This window comes from Rhopilema esculentum, chromosome 2 (assembly GCF_057945365.1).
Source record: "Rhopilema esculentum isolate cy_ngs chromosome 2, ASM5794536v1, whole genome shotgun sequence".
Taxonomy (NCBI): Eukaryota; Metazoa; Cnidaria; class Scyphozoa; order Rhizostomeae; family Rhizostomatidae; genus Rhopilema; species Rhopilema esculentum.
The window spans coordinates 3,819,341-3,839,529 of NC_142816.1; the positions used below are offsets into that span (position 1 = coordinate 3,819,341).

General features: G+C 36.7%; 1 protein-coding gene across 2 annotated transcripts in view; it reads right to left on the reverse strand.

Moving 5' to 3' along the window:
* The window catches only part of LOC135695644 (N-acetylgalactosamine kinase), a 29,418-nt gene that overhangs the window by 1,243 nt on the left and 7,986 nt on the right, over nucleotides 1–20,189 (reverse strand). The window contains exons 1-14 of one of the 2 annotated variants that reach the window (XM_065214790.2): nucleotides 15,956–16,115; nucleotides 14,895–14,983; nucleotides 12,638–12,761; nucleotides 11,904–11,979; nucleotides 7,895–7,966; nucleotides 7,559–7,642; nucleotides 7,289–7,347; nucleotides 6,035–6,074; nucleotides 5,506–5,589; nucleotides 3,878–3,952; nucleotides 2,702–2,790; nucleotides 2,221–2,296; nucleotides 1,643–1,795; nucleotides 880–974 (exon numbers count right to left, since the gene is read on the reverse strand). In XM_065214790.2, the coding sequence (XP_065070862.2) occupies nucleotides 880–974; nucleotides 1,643–1,795; nucleotides 2,221–2,296; nucleotides 2,702–2,790; nucleotides 3,878–3,952; nucleotides 5,506–5,589; nucleotides 6,035–6,074; nucleotides 7,289–7,347; nucleotides 7,559–7,642; nucleotides 7,895–7,966; nucleotides 11,904–11,979; nucleotides 12,638–12,761; nucleotides 14,895–14,983; nucleotides 15,956–16,038 (1,199 nt within the window). In that variant the 5' untranslated portion in view covers nucleotides 16,039–16,115. Of the gene's footprint in view, nucleotides 1–879; nucleotides 975–1,642; nucleotides 1,796–2,220; nucleotides 2,297–2,701; nucleotides 2,791–3,877; nucleotides 3,953–5,505; nucleotides 5,590–6,034; nucleotides 6,075–7,288; nucleotides 7,348–7,558; nucleotides 7,643–7,894; nucleotides 7,967–11,903; nucleotides 11,980–12,637; nucleotides 12,762–14,893; nucleotides 14,984–15,955; nucleotides 19,845–20,189 lie in introns of those variants that run through there. The other variant, XR_010517281.2, reaches the window with a different exon arrangement.

Consider the following 20,189-nt stretch of genomic DNA (forward strand, 5'->3'; position numbering starts at 1 on the left):
ACAAATCTGTGAGTAATGAAAAGTATACAGACATACAAATATCAACAAAGATACAGGGTTTTCAAATATTGGCGGTGACACTGCAAAGGATCACCGACTGAAAGCCCAAAATTTTCTATAAGCTAAAGTATCTTTTCTTGAAAGAAGCTGTGAGCCAGCGACACGACCTGGGTAGGACGAGACTCTTTTTCATGGCTCTTCTTCATCCCAGGTTTATAAAATCTCAACATCATCTTCATTCCTGCTTATAAAAGTAACGAAATCTTCAACTGCTTACAACGATGAGTCTGGTTTTTGTCCTTCTAACAAAGGTAGCATGCTCCTACCCTAGCATCACCTATGCAAGATCATTTCAAACAAAGAACTTCAATTTGTTTCTCTTTTTTCAGAGCCTTTTTTATTTTCAAGTCCCAATACCAAACTAACTGTTGTCATGATGTCAAATTGGCTAGAGGTGCAGAAGTATTCGCTTATTCTTTGATTTGCATATTTAGAAAGGAAAGTATTCTACACAATTCCTATTTATGGGTTTTGTGGTGTCACTTGTCTTGATAAATTAGAAAATGGGAACAGTATGTATATCTCATACGATCCATCCGATCTATCGACATTTCAAGAAATAAATTTTCAAGGCCAGTGCTGCTACATGCCATTTACTCAACTAGTCTTGACCACATTTGGCAGATTTCCATTCTCAAAGGTATTTTGTGTTGTTCTTTCAGGTTATGTAGTCAAAAGTCAAACATTCTTAAAGTAAACTTCATGACGTCACACTATTTTTTGTAGTGGTAGAATCCCCTTTATAGACGCTTTAGCAGCCGAAACCCCCGTTCTAAAGAACCTTAATGCATTTAATCATTGCTGTGAAGATACACATACCTGCAAAGCTGAGCAAGTTCATCTAATTCGTCACAGCTGCATTCATATAACTCAGAGCAACTTGTATGGCTCTCGTTCATTAGTGCCCCTAGTAACTAAAAAGGTTTTGAAAAGATAATTGGTTGGAAATAATATTGTTGAATGGGGCGATAATTAAAAAATGCTTTTCGATCAAGGACAGATTTCAGCGGCAAGGATTAGAAAGGGGGAGAGGGGAGGGGGTGATGTTAGAGAATGATTGGGTTCTAGCTCTAAGATACAGACGATAAGAAGATAAAAAAGAAATTTTTGGCATCGTTTTGTTACTATTGACTACAAAAAAATGCCCTCTTGAGATTCTGGGAACCCTGTTTGGCGAATTTGCTTAAGAATTCGCTCAAGTGGAAACCGGCCTTTAGATTTCCGAAATCCGTTTTAAACTAGCTGTCAAGGATATCAGATTCCTCGTGGCTCAGTACCGTTAGAGAAAACAATTATATTTCATGATCAATTCAATATATCTATCTGAAAGACATTCAACTGCCCTGCCTCTAACCCTTCAAGGTAGGAATGGCTACACCCATAGGAGAACACACTTCTTCGGTACGGTGACAAGAAGGTTAAAACTAGCAAAGACCCCTTATGAAACAAAAAACAGCTGCCTTATCGGTGTTTATTGCTACTTGGGCCAAGAAAAACTATCCAAAATTCAGACAGCGATTGTGCCAGGATAGTTGTGCAAAAATAATTAGAGGTAGTTTCTGGACAGTGAATAAGACCATACCTCCAGCGAATTTGATTTGTTCTCTTCACAAACTTGCTTGAACGTAAGCACACGGTTTGCTTCAGAATAAACATGAAAGGCACGGTCGTGAAGCTTGAAGGAATCCACTGACACTGGCCGTGGATTTAGGCAGTAACTGATAAAGTCTTCTTCCTAGAATTTAAGGATATGCATAAAATTAAATAAAGAATCATTTTTTATTACGTTCCACATTGGCATGGTTGTTCTAAAAAAACTTGTGCGGGCATCACGGGGGGAAATTTCTCATCTAGTCCATTTGAAGACTGTCTGTCCCTTTGCTTATTCACGGGTTGAAAACAAGAATGCATGCGTTGTTATTCCATGCTTTATGATCTGCAAAATCTCTCACCCTGATTGGCTCTCTCTATGAAAAGATCATTCGTGTGGAATTCTTATGACTACGCCACGAAAAAACAGAGCGGACAAGGTGTCTTTAATTGAACATGACTCTGGGCAAGGGGTGATACATTGAAGACGCCCCCGTCAAAAAATGGCCAATATTCAAACCCTTTCAAATGCCCAAGAAGTTCAAAGAAAAACAATCAAAAAAACCTCACCGATACTTCCAGTATTTCACAGATTTCCTTTCTGGAGTAAGGCTGTTTATGAAGCTTTTCCTTCACGATTTCAACCCTGGAAAATATAATTTATTTTCAAAATTAGTCTTATTTAATACGTAAGCTCATATTAATAGAATGCTTAAAGTACTTACCATAGATAATGTAAGCTTGTAGTATTACATATGCTGCTTTAAAGAATTCCTAACTCAACATTTTGTGTTCAAAATGTTCAAATTCAAGCATTTTTAGTGCCATACTTTGAACGATCAGCTGCTAAAAAAATGTTAATTTGTTACAATTATACTGGAGGGTGTGAAGAGAAATTTCTTCTTTTGCCCCATAAAAATCTCTTTTGTATCAACAGACAGAGTATTGGGGCGTGCAGCGCCCCCATATCCCCATTTGCAACACCTTTGGATGTTCCAGTTTTGACTCCACCCACAGACTTAACAGCAACAATTCTGTACACCCAACTTACATCTCAGCCAATGTTTTTCCTAGTGTTTTCTGAACATCAGCAAGCCTTCGCAGGTTCTTCCAGTCAAGACCATGAAGTTTTGCCAACACCTCAAAATCAAATATTTTATATAAATGACAAGAAACCAACACATCTAAAGACATAACGACTAAATAAAATAACATTTGCAGAGAGAGTAGTTTAACAGTAGCCTCAAAGGCAAGCAACTATTATCGCATCAAGGCAATCGATAGATAGTTAAAGGCTTAAAATAACTGTCAATCAACCATTGGCCAATCAAAAAACGTGTGAGGTGCTTTACCCTTACTGATTGGCCAATTTTGACTGAAAGATGGCTTAAGCTTAAGCATCTTTAGTATCTGTTTATTGCCTTTAAGCGTGAAACTTGGAGTTGTAACCTAGAACCATTCTCATCTATGCACCTATGTACAGCTCTGTCGAAACGGTATAGAACATTTATGACAGACCGGTAAACAGTAAATCATATATACACATATTTGTTTAACAATTATTACGTAGACTTGACCGTAAAGTATCTCTATAAAATATTTATCTTTGTAAGCTTAAGGTCACATAACAATTAAATGATGCATAAAAGCAAAAAGATCACTATAGCTTGACAAATAATGATAAATTGCAAAATTTCATTCAGTATTTCCATTGGATTGGCATACCCTACCTATCTCTTGTGAGAGTGTGATACGCAAAGAAGAGTCTCACATGAGGGAGGGGGCTGTGGGGGTTGTTAGTCTTACAATGTGTTCTTTAAACGTAAGGTCTTCGTAAGTTAGATCTGGTGTAGAACTGAATTAAATTGAAAGTGAATTGAATTCTATAATTCACATCAGCATAAATCAATGCGTCTCTTGCTAGGTCGTGTTGCTGATGAACCAATCCTCCTTCATTAATAAAACTGACTGTATTTAGGGTGTCGCGTGGTAAACATTCCTGTTTCAAGAACCCTTTTCGTGTTATTCACTTGGAACATCCCTGACCTCCTAATTGCAAATCCAACATCAAATTGTCATATCCGTACTTACGGTCTATTGTGATTGTCTTCCGGTTTATTAAAATTAGATCCTTAACTTAACAAAAGTTTGGATATAAAAAATTCCTCTCTTTACCAAAAAGCTTGCCAATCACTTAATATCGACAACCAAACGTTCAAAAACTCACCTGCCCAGCGACGCGGTCCTCCGCAACCCTCACGTTGAAATGAGTGCCAGCTGTCTCAGACTTTTTCATTTCTCGCTGTAATAATCGTATCGAAGTGAATTCAATTACATTCAAAATAAAATGTTGAATCATCATCATCATCATTAAAATAAAAATTTCTTGATAATTAAATTTTTTTAAACTTTATACTGCATGAAAGAATTACAATGCCTGCCAAAAGTCTTGGAACACTGACGTCAATAATCTCCCTCTCCCCTACAGAACAATGTTGGTTTACTATCAAACGGGTTTGGATTTTAGGAAGCACTTTCTTTTGCGCTTCTTTTATGATATTTCTCTAAATTATTAACATTGTTTTAGGGGGAAGGGGGCGGAAGAAGTGATTTTTTCTTCATGAAAGGAATTGAAGATATCAAATGCAGCGTAAATTGCTGGGTGTTCCAAGTACTTTTGGCAGGCATTGTAGTTGAAAATTAACATCTACTCAAAAATGTCTGGAAAATGAAAAAAGACCCATTTTCTGTTTATTACATAACCAAAAAGGGTACGGAAGACTAGACAAAGTTTGAATCTGCTTTCAGACATCACACAAGATAAGGATGACACAAGATAAGCCTTTTTACTGGAAACTGGGAAAACCGTAGGAGTAGAGTTGAGTAAACCATATTATCAAGGGGGCCATAGTCTCCAATGAAAGAAGCTCAGGGTCAGAAATTACAGCTGGTTATATGTGTGAAAATTACCATTTTGCTGTTCCTTTCATTGCTACTTTAGCTGCTTCATTCATTGTTACAAATTTGGCTGATGATCATGGAAATAGCCCACAGTCAAACATTTCTCCTTCTTAATTTCTTAAGTTAAACTTGAAAAAAAACAAAAATTGACAAAAGCTCTAAGGCAAAATCAGATTTGTAAATAACAGATATCTTGCTCTTCCCTCGGCAAAACCATTTAAAATCTATTCCTGAGGCCTTTCAAGGTGTACAAATATTTGGTTACAGCTGTTGAGATAAACGACTAAACACGTGCATGCCAGGTAGCAGGCATGTATAGACCATGCTCTAGCCCTCCCCCTTCCTTTATATAACATTAATGCGTATGTGTTTTGACTGCAGAAGAACACAAGAGACTCTAGCAGCTTTTAAAAAGGATCACCAAGAGCAGCACCGCAAAGCAGTGCTACTGGGATTAGAGGCTTTGGCAGACTGTCCATTCATCAAAGTTGCAGTGAGGGGGACTGGCTCATGTGGTTTGGTGGCGATCGCCACCCAGGCCTCTCAGAATTTTAAAATGCGGGCCCTTTATAAGGATAAATTTTTAAATTTATGCATGAATTTACAATGATAAACATAAAATTTTCTAGTTGGAAACAATGGCTATCCAGCCTAAATTCTCTGGCAATGATTAAAGCTATGCAAATTAAATAAATTTTTAGAGTACATGAAATAGGTTGACTAAGTGACCACACCTATTTAAGGCGTGGTCACACTCTACGGGCCTTTTTACAGCCACAAAGCCACCCCAGAAGTAAAGTGACAGTCCGCCCCAGGTTGCAGTGGATAGTGAGAGCAAGAAAACAACTGAAACCTCAAATAGTCGACAGTGGAATGAAACATATTTTATCTTACCAAGCAGTTTGCGATCACAAAAACAGCACCACTGGGTAGCTTAACATCGGTAGCCGTCAATGGGTTGAACTCAATCAGTTTGGCCTGAAACGAGATTCATAAATATCATGTGAAAATCTTTTTTCGTTAGCATAACCTTCTTCCAGCAATCGCCTTTGACATAACCGAGTCTGCGTAAAAGGAGAGACATTCACGCCTGGTCAAAACTGGGAACAATTGATGATCTATGCATTTTTTGATCGATAGAGCCTTGTCATTGGCTTGCAATCGCCTCAGTGTGATTAACAACATAGAGTGTAAAGGAGTCACTACGTCATATTGCTTACGAAGAAATCATTTCTTAATTGGAAAGGCAAATCTATCTAAAACCCACTCGATACAGTAATCATTCAATCGTTTGAAATCGCCTAGCTCCATCCATTTCAGGTCTTAAGTAAACAGGACTGTAAGGGGATCAAGATGGATTAAAATATATAAGTAGCGATTTGTAAACAGTAGGCAAGGTACAAAGACAAGCCATGTTACTCACCGTCCCCCGTAAGGCAAGGAAGGAAATTGATTGGTCCATCCTGTGAATTAAATGGACCTTTCAATTTCTTAAGATGAAAACTGGAAACAACAGTCGTGAAAAGTAATGTTAGAAAGCTAAATAAATTTAATTCTTACCCTTATCCATTTATATTAACTAAGACACGCCCTTAAAACAGCATTAAATTTTGAAATGTAAACTCTTGTATAAAGGTTCACATCGTTACTTAAGTAAAATAGCATCCATTTTGAGCAAAAATATGTAAATTCTCCGACTCTGTCCAAGCAAAACCAAGAGACGGGGGTCAAGAAACTTCCGTCATCCTTATTCAAAGTTCTAGCAATTAATCTTCGGGTTATTGAAGGTTTTTTCTGTTATTAGTGCACTTGGGGACAAACGTGTTGCAAGCCCTGTTGAGCAAGTGCCAGAAAAACAGCACTGAGGAAAATTCTAGGATTTCGGAAAATATGTATACCAATGCCAGAAATACTGAAGGTCTTCCGCTAAAAAGCTTTGGCAAATACCGTGCAATAAAAAGACAAGTGCCATGCCATAGTCCTTTTTTTATCTTGTAAGAGGGGGGGAGGGTTGGTTAACGAATAAGTCACTTTATGGAGAAAGGCTAAACCCTTTTATAGATATCGAATACATAAAATTCTGTTTGGGAATACTAGATTTCCAGATCAGAAGTGGTATGGAAACGACTGTAGCAACATATGGAACAAAACCCGCAATTTAAACCCATCCAATTCTGAGGAACCAATACTGGGACAAGTAGCTCCATTACACAAGAGAAAAAAAAGTTGGAAAATTAGAAATAATTCATGATATATTTAATTCTTTGCTATATAATGATGTATTTCTTAAAATAATTCATTGGTTTTTTATAATCGCTGCAAATTAGACTGGTTTTGTTATCAGTGTACATAATTCCTATTTTTTTCAAGTTTTGTATATAATGTTCACAGATATACTGTGAGAAACTAAATGGAAATAGGTTAAAGGCCTATGTACTTTGTATATTATATATACTGTAGCATAACACTAAAATTTACAGCTTTCTATATGTACTAAGCACAAAAATTACTGATTTACCGGTACGCCATGTAATGCTTGATGCCGTATAGGCAGAGCCATACATACTTCGGTGTATAGAACGGTTCTGGATGTTTTAAGTAAGCAAACAGGACCGCCCTTGTCCTGTTTTATACACCAGGGCGTGTAGATTTGTAGAAAAAAGTTTATAAAAGTTACCCTCCGCCTTGTGTTCCTATGTATCTTTCGCATTTTTTGCAGATATCAGCCAGCTCGTACTAAAACGAAAAATTTTGCTTTAAGATGCATTTGAATTGTAGAGACAGACCTGAAACTTGCCTATAATAAGATTGAAAAAATCATTGCTTGCCTACAGATTTTTGCATTGCTATTGTATTTATCTGATAATAAAAATGGTCAATACAGCATGAAACCCTAAGAAGGGTACATTGCACAACAGCTTTGGAATCTATATTGAAGCAGTCTCACCTTGGTTAACTGTCTCCCATTTGCAAACATGGTTGCGAGGCTTGCACAGCACACAAGTGCAGAGCTACTTGACAAACCAGCACTCTGGAAGATAGCAAAAAAGTTAACAAGCATTCATTACTATATCATTATATTGATTTATCATATAGGAGTAACCAGGGATTTTACTATATTTTACTATTACTTGCAATATTACTATAGCATATAAGAGTAGCCAGGGATTTCCATGCATAGCTGCCTAACGCAAAAATTTATTGATGAATATGCTGTAAGCGGGAACGTCATACTCAACACTAAAAGAATTGCATAAGTCCCCACTCAAGAGGTACTGTTTACCTTTGGAACAGTTCCATCGACGACCATTTTCATTCCAACAGGCTTGTCCATATTAAAATGTTCTGTTATTCCCTAAAAAGACAAGTCATTTTGCTGTTAGGGTGACGTTAGGACTCGATAAAGCAAAAATGTTCAGAATTAAGTTGAAGGACATATCTTATTAATGTTTCAGTATATTTAGAATACCGATATCTTATTTCATTTTACTTCATACAGCATTACTGCTCTTAAAGGGGGTCTTTTTTATGCTTAACTTTATAAAAGATACAAGTTTCCTACAGTATAACTAAAATTGAAAGAAAAAAGAATTCCATCGATGACTTCCAGCTTACAATAAGCTGAAATAGCTGAATAAATGTTACTATTTATTTTTTCATTTTTTCGAATATTTATGGATAAATGGCCCTTTCTAACGAGGAGGCATTTTGTAGACTTATACAATTATTAAGGTGACAATATTTATATAAGGATGTTTTGAAAATAAGTTGGAAGGGAAGTATAAGCAGTTTTGTGGAGTTGTAAGCCTCAGAAAAAACCTAAAACATCCTTGTTAAAGCTAAAGTTGATTAGCTTCTACTTCTTGTTTTAGAAGCATATTTTAGGAGAAACACATTTGGTTTTCAAAGAACTACACCCCCAGGTTGATGAAGGTATACCAGATACAGAACAGCGTAATTCCTATAGAAATAATTCCGACTATTGACTAGGTAAGAACAAGGTTAATTAACGGCAAGCAAGAGTAGTAGAAAGGGTTCACTCTCTCTTTAGGCCCTAATTCCACCAAATCGGTAGTCCCTCTCAGTGCTTTTATTGACATCCAGCCATGCCACAGTATATAGTCTCTAGAAACTGCTTAAATTCGGACCAAAACAACGAAAAATGTTCAATAAACTGGAAATTTTCTAACTTAAAAACATAAACTTTGACTTTTGACTTTCGACGACGAACTCTGCACCTCGTAGGTCAAAGGTCTGTTTGGTCACATGTCTCTAAACACGTGTAAGCATTTGACGTAAACCAGAGGCTTGCATAATCGGAGGACGCAACACCGCAACACCATATTATGCAACAACAACAACAACAACAATATACCATTTAGAAAATTATTTCTCTAATGAATATTAAAAGTCGGTATCATTTCAAAGTTTCAATTTTTTTGGAATATTTATTCAATAATAAGAAAAAAAATTTCACCAATTATCAACAACTGTATTGTACTCGAAAACTGCGAAATTAAAGTACATCAATTTCTCGTCGCTGTTGTGACTTTCAGCATTAGTTGTTTTGTAATAACTTTAAAAAGTTTCATAATATCAGAGGATTAATTTTACCCAAATTTTACCACTTTTGAGATTTTTGGTCACATTGCGTAGTTTTTTGGGTAAGGCATTTCCTATTTCATTTCATCACCGACGATTTGAGACTTTGAAGTTGGTTGAGACGAAACAACTTCTTTTGAAAATTTTATGTTGGTTGTGTCTAAAAGCTTTATGCCAATCAGTCGATCTCATTTATGGAAAATCACGAAATTCTTGAACTCTGCTTTGTAGAAAATTAAATTGTTTCTTATCATTTTTGCTTCGAGGGCTGACTTATCTTAATTTTTTCGAAATGTAGAGTACTTGTACAAGCTTCCCATGGCAATGTTCTTACATAAAAAAAATGTACGTAGATACGAACTGTTATCATTAATTTTTATGTGAACCGTGTAATTCTCCTTTGTATTCTCTTATGTAGTGGTTTTAGATGGAAGTAATTTTTGTATCGCATTTTGAAAGATGATGGGGAATCCCCACCGTTCAAAACAGATTTCAAGCAAGAAGGATTCCCTGACACGCGGCGATCAACACGTGAATGCAGCAAGTTTGAAATTATGTAAATAGAGATGTACATAAGGATGAATCTACAGCTGAGACGAGCAAAAGAGCTCTGTTCAGTGAACTTGGAGGAACAGATTTTTTAACACACACACATTACAGTTTCCTGAGAAGTTTTTTGCTCCGAAGTGTAGTACTGGAAATGGCAGTTATGATCCGGATCAATAACGGAATATCGGTGTTCAAGAAAGTACTCATCGTTGTAAACTTCCTTATATTTTTGGTGCTGATAGTTTTCAACCAGCAAGCTAGTGTTCCTTCGAAGGTATTTCCTAAGAGAACTGGCGAAGTTTCTGACAAGTATGAAACAGACTTGTCGCCGGCGGGCGCCACTTTCGCCATTTGGAGCGTCATTTACCTCTTACAGGCGGCTTGGATCATTTACTCTTTGACTCTCTTGGTCAGACCAGAATCTCCTGATATACTGCCTACAGAGTTTTACGCATTCTATATATTGTCGCAGTTCTCTAACATAAGCTGGCTTATTTTGTGGGCACATGACAAAGTGACAATTTCCTTTGTTGTTCTTGTGCTCATTACTGTTTCTTTGGATATTTGTTTTGCAATTGCTAGCAGGAGCCTCAACAAATACCTAAACGAACTTTCCTCAGACGACAGCAGCAGATTGAGCAAAGTCGATTTATGGCTTGTACGATTCCTTGTGCAAAATGGCATCATATTTTACATTGCATGGGTATCAATTGCATCTTGCATTAATGCTGCTGTGTCTATGCAAGCTGACTTGCATTTCTCTAGATCCAAAGCTGGTGCTATCTCACTCTCCATTTTACTAGCCATAGTTGTCATTTGGTCGATCCTGGAAAATTTTGTCTTCAAGAAGTTCACAAGATTTGTTGCAGCTGAATACATTGTTTTGATTCTTGGAAGTTCTGGTGTCCTCGCTAAACAGTGGACGGATGGAAGCGGTAATCAAGCGTTTGTGTTGTGCATTCTGGTAGTCTCAGTGCTACTTTTTGGGCTGCGGCTTACGTTGTTGTTCGTTAGAAAAGGCGATGGTTGCAGAGGTGAACAAACAAAAGCTTGAACCAGAGACATTTTATACCGTCTTGTGGAGGGGAACAATCCTCCTAATGTCATTGAGCCACTCATAATCTAAACATTAAAACTACTCCCTTGGCTACAACTTAATTTATGTATATTTTTAGATAATTTGTATTGGTGTAGAATATTCAGTTTAAGGCTGTTTTGTAATTTGCTTGAGTCTAAATGTTATCATTTTGCTGTATTTATTGTGAATACTTTGGATAATTTATTTTGCAAGATATTTTTGAACTTTTAGAGTCTTTGTTTTTTGCCAGTATCACTAGCTAACACCAGAAAAGTATGACTTGACAAAAATATTTTGAACTTACTAGTTGGGGAAGGGGGGAGGGTTATTGCCCCTCAAACCCCTTGTAAAATTTCTTTGCATATGACAATGGAATATTATTCCAGAGGATTAAAAACAACAAGAAGATGAGCAACAGTCTTGGAACCCAAGCTGAAATTCCTTTGACAGAGCTGGTGGATTTAATCATTTTAAAGTCAAGTGCATATGACCTGGACCAAGGGGCAAATCACTCCATAAAGCTTTCATTCACCATTGGCAGAAATGCTTTTGTTTTACCCAAAAATCCCTGGAAATCCTTTTGTTTTCATGGATATCTTGTACACTATTTACAAGAGTGAATTGTAACTTCACTAGGACCAATTTGTCTATCTTGCACTGAATCTAACTTCACAGGAATAAAGTATAAAAATAGTTTGGAATGCTCATCATCTGACTTAGGTGTCTGCTTTACACAACATCTGACTTATCATTTGACTTTGTGAGTCTGTCATTGTGCTAGAAAATGTAATAGACTGGGATAAATTATCCATGTTTAAGAGCTGTGCCAACAAACAGGCCAAGGATGGTGGTTTGGTTCCAAGGATGGAGAGAGTTCCTCTTTCAGATTTGGAAATGACACCTAGTCAGGTTTGTCTAAAGCTTGGACTTAAACTTTTAGAACTCTAAAGATTTACAAATTTTAAAGCCAGAATAATGCCTAATCTTCAACATATCATAACAGCTATCTGATAAGATGTAGCTAATCTTAGGAAATCATTCAACAATAATGGAAGTATTGTACCTTGTGACCACATAAAATGTAATGATACCAGCTTTGGCCATTGATTTCATAATCAGAAGACGAACAGGAAAACTCCCTGAAAAACACAAATATCTGTATTAACGGGCCTGACAAATGGTAGAGAATAACACAAGCTCTAATATATATTTGGAAATGAAGACTTTTGTTGCATAGCCTCTAGAAATGGTGAAGCCTTTTTTTAAAAAAGGACCCTGTAGCTTAAGGTAAGGGGCAATGATCTTCTCATTTGTCTATAAAAAAAGCATTATATTATTATCATGCAGAAAAATATCAGAAGTTTGGAATACAATGCCAGGGAAAGGTTTAAAGGCAAGAACTGCAAAGGAAATATCTTTTCCAGATCAATATTTGAACCATCTATTGAGTGCAGCAACTTTCATGTACTAGGATGAGATGGCTGTGCAACAGCATGTATGCTCAAAACGAGGGGTTTGGCATCATGAAATGGTGCAGTGCCATACAGAAGAAGGAGAGGTTCAATAGACAATATATATGTTCTAAAAACCTATCCTTCCTTTGTCCCTTTCATTTGAAAACCATAGGCAAAATGGCTAATCTTACAGGGGTGGTAGACAGCTACAAAGCATATAAGCCTTGCAGTAGGATCAGGAAGGAAACTTGCAAAAAGAACTAGCTGTGGGTTAGAAGTAAAAGTTTATCTTGCTAATTACTTTGGTCATAAAATAAATTATGATGAAGATGTTAAATCCTACCCAAAGGTTTCATCTGTGTTGCACATTACAAGCTTGTCCTCCTCATTTTTAGACAGGGCAATGACAATGTCCTGTTCAAGGGCCATTGGAAACACAGCATAACCGCAGTAGTCAATATGTTCTCCTATAAATTTAAACCTTAACAATAAATGGTGAATGATCAGGGGCGCAGTGGGAGTTAACTTTTTGGGTGGGCAAAGCTGAAAATTTTCCGATAAAACTATGATTATTCTGACAAATTTTTTCTCAATACATTCCTTGAAGATTACCCTTGCTGCATATACTGCAACACTTGATACTACAATATCACGAATGGATCTGGAAATCGTTAACAAATGGATCGTTCGTTATACACCTTCAAGTTCAACAATAGCCTTTATTCTAACAAAACTTATCAAATATAAATCGCTATGAACAAAACTGCAACTAGTTATAAATTTACACCCTACAAGTCTTCTCGCTATACTAGACAATAAACTGTCAAGTCAGTGTTTATAGCTGTTTATAGCAAAAAGTTTTTTTGGCAAGTTTTAAATCGCATCATAATTACTTTGCATTTATTTATGCTAAACCTTAAATAGATATAACGCCTCCAAAAGAATAGTTTTCTTTTAACTGAATTTATATAAACTGTTACTCAAGCAGCATCTTTCTCAAAAGAGGTGTGGCAGCATACAAATCGATGATGTCACCATAGTCTATCGACTGTAAAATATCACTTTCGACGTTGATTGTTATCAGAGAGGAAAGGCGGTCTTGTCCCATCGTTGACCTTAGCCGATTTTTTTACAATCCTCAGCTTTGAAAAAGCTCTTTCATAGTTTGTTGAACCTATTGGCAAAGTGAAGAGAACCTTGTAAAGAAGGACCAGCTGTGGAAAGGCACTTTGCAGGTTATACTTATCATCAACTGAAGAACTGAATGGAACTGAAAAGTTTTCTCTTTCTTCTGCAGCCGGGAGAGGGTTGCTCTTTTCTCTAACTTTCCAAAATTTACGATAATTATTGACGAAAGAGCTGTACTCATCTCTTAATTTTTCGTCATCCAGGCCGTAACTCTTCGCAACCTTTTTGAATTACACTGCACACAACTGCCTTTCAATTGTTTTTTGAAAACATTCAGGGTTGAGCAAGGCAAAATCTGTCAAAATTGCCTTATGAGACGTAAATATTGTATTCATTGAGCTGATGGCTGTATCCACTATCACGATGATATACGGATTCCCTATTTCCCTCTACTTCATCTATGCAATTTTCCCCTGGCATCTTTTTCTTTCTGCGTATTCGTGGCTCGACAAAATTTTCCTCTTCTAAGTCATGGCGAAAATAATCACTTTTTGCGTCTTCTACAACACCAGCGAATTCATTTCGAAATGAACTGAGTTGAATTTTAACTGTCGGAAATGGGAGTTTATAAAATAACTGAGACCAGAGCGTTAATTTCCTTTACAAATTTCAGCAATGCGATGATTCCGATAAATACTCTAATGAAAATAAATAAGAAGGGTTGAGCATGCCCTATTTTACGACAGGTTTAAAAAAATATGCGACCTTTTGGACAGGATCGATGAAAACCTTACATTTTGTCTAATATTTCAAATTTTCCGACAAACGTTGGATTTTCCGACAATCCGACAAATTTTTTGCCAGGGGGGGCAGCTGCCCCCCCTGCACCCCCAGCCACTGTGCTCCTGTGAATGATTTAGAATTGTACACATCTAGATGGGCTTTGGGACATATATCCCCCAGAATCAATTGGTGCCAAAAATGCATTGTTTTTAAATATATTCTATGCTGCCCAGTAAGGCATTAAAAAAAGTTTGGAGGAAATCTTTGCAGGTCTGATGTTGTTGGAGAAGCCAAGAGAAAGGTTGTAGAAAGGGGAAATGACAGATTTGGGGGGCTTGACCTCCCCTTGAATGCCCAAAATGCATCCTGTGGACATCCTGAAACATGTAATTAACAAAGCTAGAACAAACATGACCAAATTAACATCTTCACGCCCTGACAGTATTGTTTATAAAATGTATTACATTTCAATGCAAACAATTTTTCAATGGGTTTTCCACTCTATACTTTAAGTACTTTATCTGATAAACAATTTTAAAAGACTGTAAGTCAACTCAGTAACACAGAAATCTTCAACATAGAAATTTTCAACATAGTCAAGATAATGCAACCCAGAATGACACATGCATAGACATGCAGTAAGAAACGCAGATATAAAGAATCAGATGACCAAATATAAAAACACAAACCTATGAGATTGACTCTCCCTGGTGCTCTGACAAAAACCTCTGGTGCTGATCCATATTTCAATTGAAATCTTGAAATTATCTTCTCATATCTACAAAAAGAGTCAAACATGGTTTTCAAAAACTGAAAAATTTAGCATCTGAGGCCACATGCAAATCAACCATTGGCTGAGGTTGCAGCCGTGTAATTTCTATTAAAATGATTCATCCAGCTACAATGATTCATCCAGCTGTTTTTCTCTGAAATGTATAACCTCCTCTTTCAAAGAGGTTATCTTTCCACATCTTTCAAAGATTCCAATCTTACATTTAGAACATAAAACTTACTTTTATTCTGGGGCTGTAGATGCAAAAAAAGAACATAGAGGAAAGAGTCCAAATTTGCAACAAATCGTAAGAAAAGTGATAAAAATTGCCTTCTTTTCCTGCAATCTATACAGACATTTTTATCCAAAATACATGTTTTTTTGAAATTTTGACATGGACAATGGATGTTTTTTTGTAGTAGGAGAGCTTATCAAATAGGAGAACTTATTCAAATAGTTGGATTCAAATAGAGCTTATCAAAATGTGGCCGTTACTGTGAGTGATAGATAAACTCATCACAAGAAACAAAGAATTAATGACAATTTCTATTTCTGTCTCTGAAAAGCAAAGATCAGAATTCTATGATAATAACAAGCATAATGTAAATAATTGAAACAGAAACAGGAAAAAGGCTTATGCACACCCTGCCTTTGTGATAGGTGATGAAATTGGAGTAAATTAAAAACATTCTAGTCAAATGTCTACAAATGAACAGGATACAAAATATACCATTTCTGCCAAGATATCAGGCATGAAAAGACTGTTTCTATTTTCACAATTATGCATTAGATACGTCTTCCCACAATTTAACATCTTTGATAATATGCCAATTTACTTCAGCTTGGATAAGGGAGAGATCACATGATGCGAAATCATATGACATATAACGAGATGTTTTGCTCCCATTTACAGTATGCTACGGGAAAACCTGAATGCTAATTTGAAACATTTTTTCGAAGAATTTATGAGAAAGATACCTTTTCTTTATTCTGTCATCTACTGGCCCATAAATATCCTGCAAGCAGTCGAAAACTGGCGGCACTTCTAACTTGCCATCCATGTTCTTGTGCCTTCCCAACTGTTGTTCCTTCTTGGAGGTAAAATGTGGCTGTTGTTGCGTCTTCAATACCAAAATCTGCCAACATGACGTTTTTTGGCGTAGACCATGATGACGTAGCGAAGGCGCCTGGGGCCGTTTGGAATTCTTTTTACTGAACATTTTATATAGAAATTTGTTTTTTAACAAGGGCTTAACATGCCAATTTCAAACACATTTGCCGAATCTTGATGAAAATACAATAAATGTTCTCGAAAGCTAAAGGGGTAGCTAAGTTTAAATCATCACTTTGTTTAACTTTCTGAACCAACCACTTTTGATAGAGGGCCTTAATTAAACATTTTTAGAAGAATGAAGTTGTTAACAATAACTAGGCTCAGAATTATCCAATCTTTGAGAATCTTACTCAACTTAAGCTCGCATGGGTTTTCATTTTTAAAATCTTATAAAGACCTTTTTTGTTGTAGCTTATAACGTTGTGATTATAAAGAATATTCTTATTGCTTTACCGTAAATCCTCGAATTAGACCCCTGGGGGCTTATTTATTTTTGATATATTTGGACGGGGGCCTTATACGAGGGGGAGGGCTTATAAAATTATTGTAGACAATAAGAATACATTATTACAAGACCTTATTCATTTTAGAAGGAATTTCTCTATGAGCATTGAATAAATTACTACCAAAAGTACGAATTTGTCGTGGTAATTCAATAAAACGTCATAGGCAACCTCAGATGGCAAAAACCGTCAGATTGAGGGGTCCAATTCGAGAATAAACGGTAGCAGTGGGGGCTTATTCCAGGGGGGGGCTTTTTGACAATTTGTAGTTCTAGGGTGGGGGCTCATTCGAAGGGGGGCTTTTTCGAGGGGGGGGGGGCAATTCGAGGATTTACGGTAATTGCTGAAATCATTCTTTGGCTTTAAAACTTTCCTCTTAATACCACGTTCTCGTAATGCTGCAGAATACCAAAGGCTGTTAGTTGGTCATATCAGCGAAGACTGCCTCCCTATTCGAGAAATTCCTGTCTAGAAAAAGGTTCTACAGTAAATTCCCTATGACTCGAACATCCAAGCGCCAATGAAATGGTTCCAGACAGCTAATGTTCGAGTTATCGAGATTATATTAATGTATTTGGCAAGAGGAATGCAATATCAGTTCGACTAAGCGAATGTTCGAGATATCAGGGTTTCGAGTTGTCGGGAGTCTATGGTTTGAAAGAAGTAACATCCCCGTTTCAGAAACTTGTCTGGACAATCTGATTCCCTAGCCTAGCCTTGCACAGCCATTTCACACAGTTAAGAAGGGGCGAAGTTTCAATATGACGGGTAGCCAAATGGAACCTTCACGAAGGCTTCACACAACAAAAACACAGTATTTAAAAAGTAGGTTATTCATGCAACATTACTATGGCTAAATTCATTTATTAAACAAAACCTTACAAAGAATATATAATAAAATAGAAAAAGCCATGTTGTGTCATAGCTGTGGAATGGGTCAGTAGAATATAGACTAAACTTTGGTGGGGTTTGGAGGTTCTTGAATGGAAAATAACGGTTATCAAAATCTTATGACAACATTAAAAGAAACAGCTGTGTGTGAGTAGAGAGAGGAAGGGGGGGGGGGTGAATTTTGTGCTTATCAAATATTGTGATGTTTTCAACAATCTTGAAATACGTTTAGGTAGCAGGGATGTAACGTCCGACATCTTCTCCCAGTTCAATTTGAACAGCTTTAGCGTCAAAACTGGAGGACGGGGTAAAAATCTCAACGCCAATGGATTAATACGAAAGAATTTATTACAATTCCCTGACAGCCATGTACAAGTGCTGAAGCAATTCAATAACAACAGCAATATTGCTAACCAAAGACGCAATAGGCACTTCAACAGTGGTGGCAATATAGAAAATATTACTTCAGGGTCGCGAACCATGACCTGCCAAGATGGGGGGGGGGGGTTAAAATATTGGTGCTGTTGCACCACTGTCCTCTCCTGTCTTTCAGCAATCTAGCTAGGACTAGGTCTTATTTCAGCCATCTATCAATTACGTCAGACTTCACAATACTTACGAAAGGGAAATTCAATACAAACAAAAATTGCAATGATTAGAGCATAAGGATAATAAATATCTCTGTGGGGAAAACGGTCTGAGTGGGGGGGTCAAGGTTTGTGATTCTCTTAAATTGCAAAGTTGCCTTCCCAGAATATAGTGTGAATCACAGGTTGATAAGATGATCAGATCTGAATCATAGTTAATAGAATTTAACTAACTTTGACTTAACCATACAAAAGAATTAATTGTGAAAAAGGGGTAATACCCCAAATTCTCTCGCTTTTTGAATATGGGCTAAGGTCTTTCAGTGGTAAAAGCGTTGAAGTTCGCACGAGTCAGCACAGAGTCCAGGATAAAAATTGAAAAGGGTGGTTTGTGTTCGTAATAAATATTTACTAACAAAGGGGTAAGAACCTAACATCTTTATACTATGTTAAGAATTGAGTTAACAGAGAGTTTTTTCTGGAAAAAGGTTTTTACTAGTTCAAATTGAAAAGAAGATACCTTTACAAATTTAAAAAAAAAATCTAAATTATTTGCAGTACGTCCTATGTCAATTTTCAGTTTTCAGAATACCTTAGTCCGACAAAAATTTGCAAAAACTACAGGAAACAAATTTCAGGTATTGCACACATAAAAAGTAAGGAAAGGAGATTCGCATATTAAAATTAAAGGACCCATAAAGATCAGAATCCAGAAGATGTGGTGGTCATGCAGTTAACAGTCATGAGAAAGTCCGATAAAAACAAAATAAATGCCCCTCCCCCCGAACTCACTTTTATTTTCCCTGTTTCCTGGGTAAGGATTCAAAAGTTTGTGAAAATTGTCTAGCAGAAGGATGAATCCATTTCTGATGAAGACAGGCTTCAGAGGACGAGGAGAGGTTTTCAAACAAATGATCTATTTTTGCAAGAATTTTTCGGTCTCACTTTTCAAAGGGATTCAGGAAACGGGTTTTAAAAGCGGGAAACACTTTTTAGAATTTTGCCTGGGGATAATTTTTAAATGATTAAAAACAGAGCATGACGTGCACTTCATGCTCGCGATGCTAATTCTGCTATTTAGCTAGATGATAATTGTAGTTCGAACTCTGAATTAAGCACAAAGGCCTAGTAAGAGAGCTAAAAACTAGTAGTAAGACTTTCGCTAATTTGTTTAGGAGTTATACGTCATTAAGGTTAAAATTCGCAGTCTAACTTGTCTAATTTACTACGCTCTGTAGAATTTGCCATCGTTTTACCTTTTTATATTTCAAACAAAATATACTATCCCAAGCAAGTTGGAAAAATACGTCATGGGACGGATAGAGGCCATGGGCGGGCACTTAGTCAAAGATTGGGTGGGGGACAAGCTTTTCGATAAGATGATGTCAAATTTTCTCATCGTTTTAGAACAAAAGACTATTGTTCTCCAAAATATTGGGGGCCGCACCCCCTCGCCACCCAGGTGTCGCCACTGATCGAGGCTTGGAGAAAAAGGTCTACAAGATATAATAGCAAAAACCTCATTATGTCAACAATAACTAAATCTAAAACAAATATGATTAATCTGGAAATGAGGCTGGGCCTCCATTCGAAACAACGCGAAAATAGAAATTTAAATATGCAATTACCATTTCGAATAAATTCTATTAGTGATAAGGCATTGTGTTGTATCGTGGTCCAGGAAGTTCGCCAAATATACTGGTTGAGTCGTGCAGACTCCTTGCGAGGGCTTTGATTGATTCAGCCATTCGCTCCGGTGAAGGGGCCGGTTCCTAAAAAAACAAGCAAAGTCGGTCAGTCAAGACGATCCGGACACAGAATTGGAATTGGGCAGAAAGGGAACTCCTGCCTATCAAGTGAAGCCTGAAAAAACTAGTGCATGCGTTAACTTATACGAGGCTTAGCATGTATCTGTCGGGGAAATTTTAAAAAAGAATGAAAGTAGACAACTTTATTTGAGACGAAATGCCCCATGATAGTGAACAAATTCAATTATGTATCATAATTCGTTTATATCTGATTGATGAATGATAATATGTCATGGCTAAGTTCGTCTAATGAAATCGAGGTTAAAGGGGAATTAAGGAATTCTATTGTTGACTCAGGCTTTAAAAACA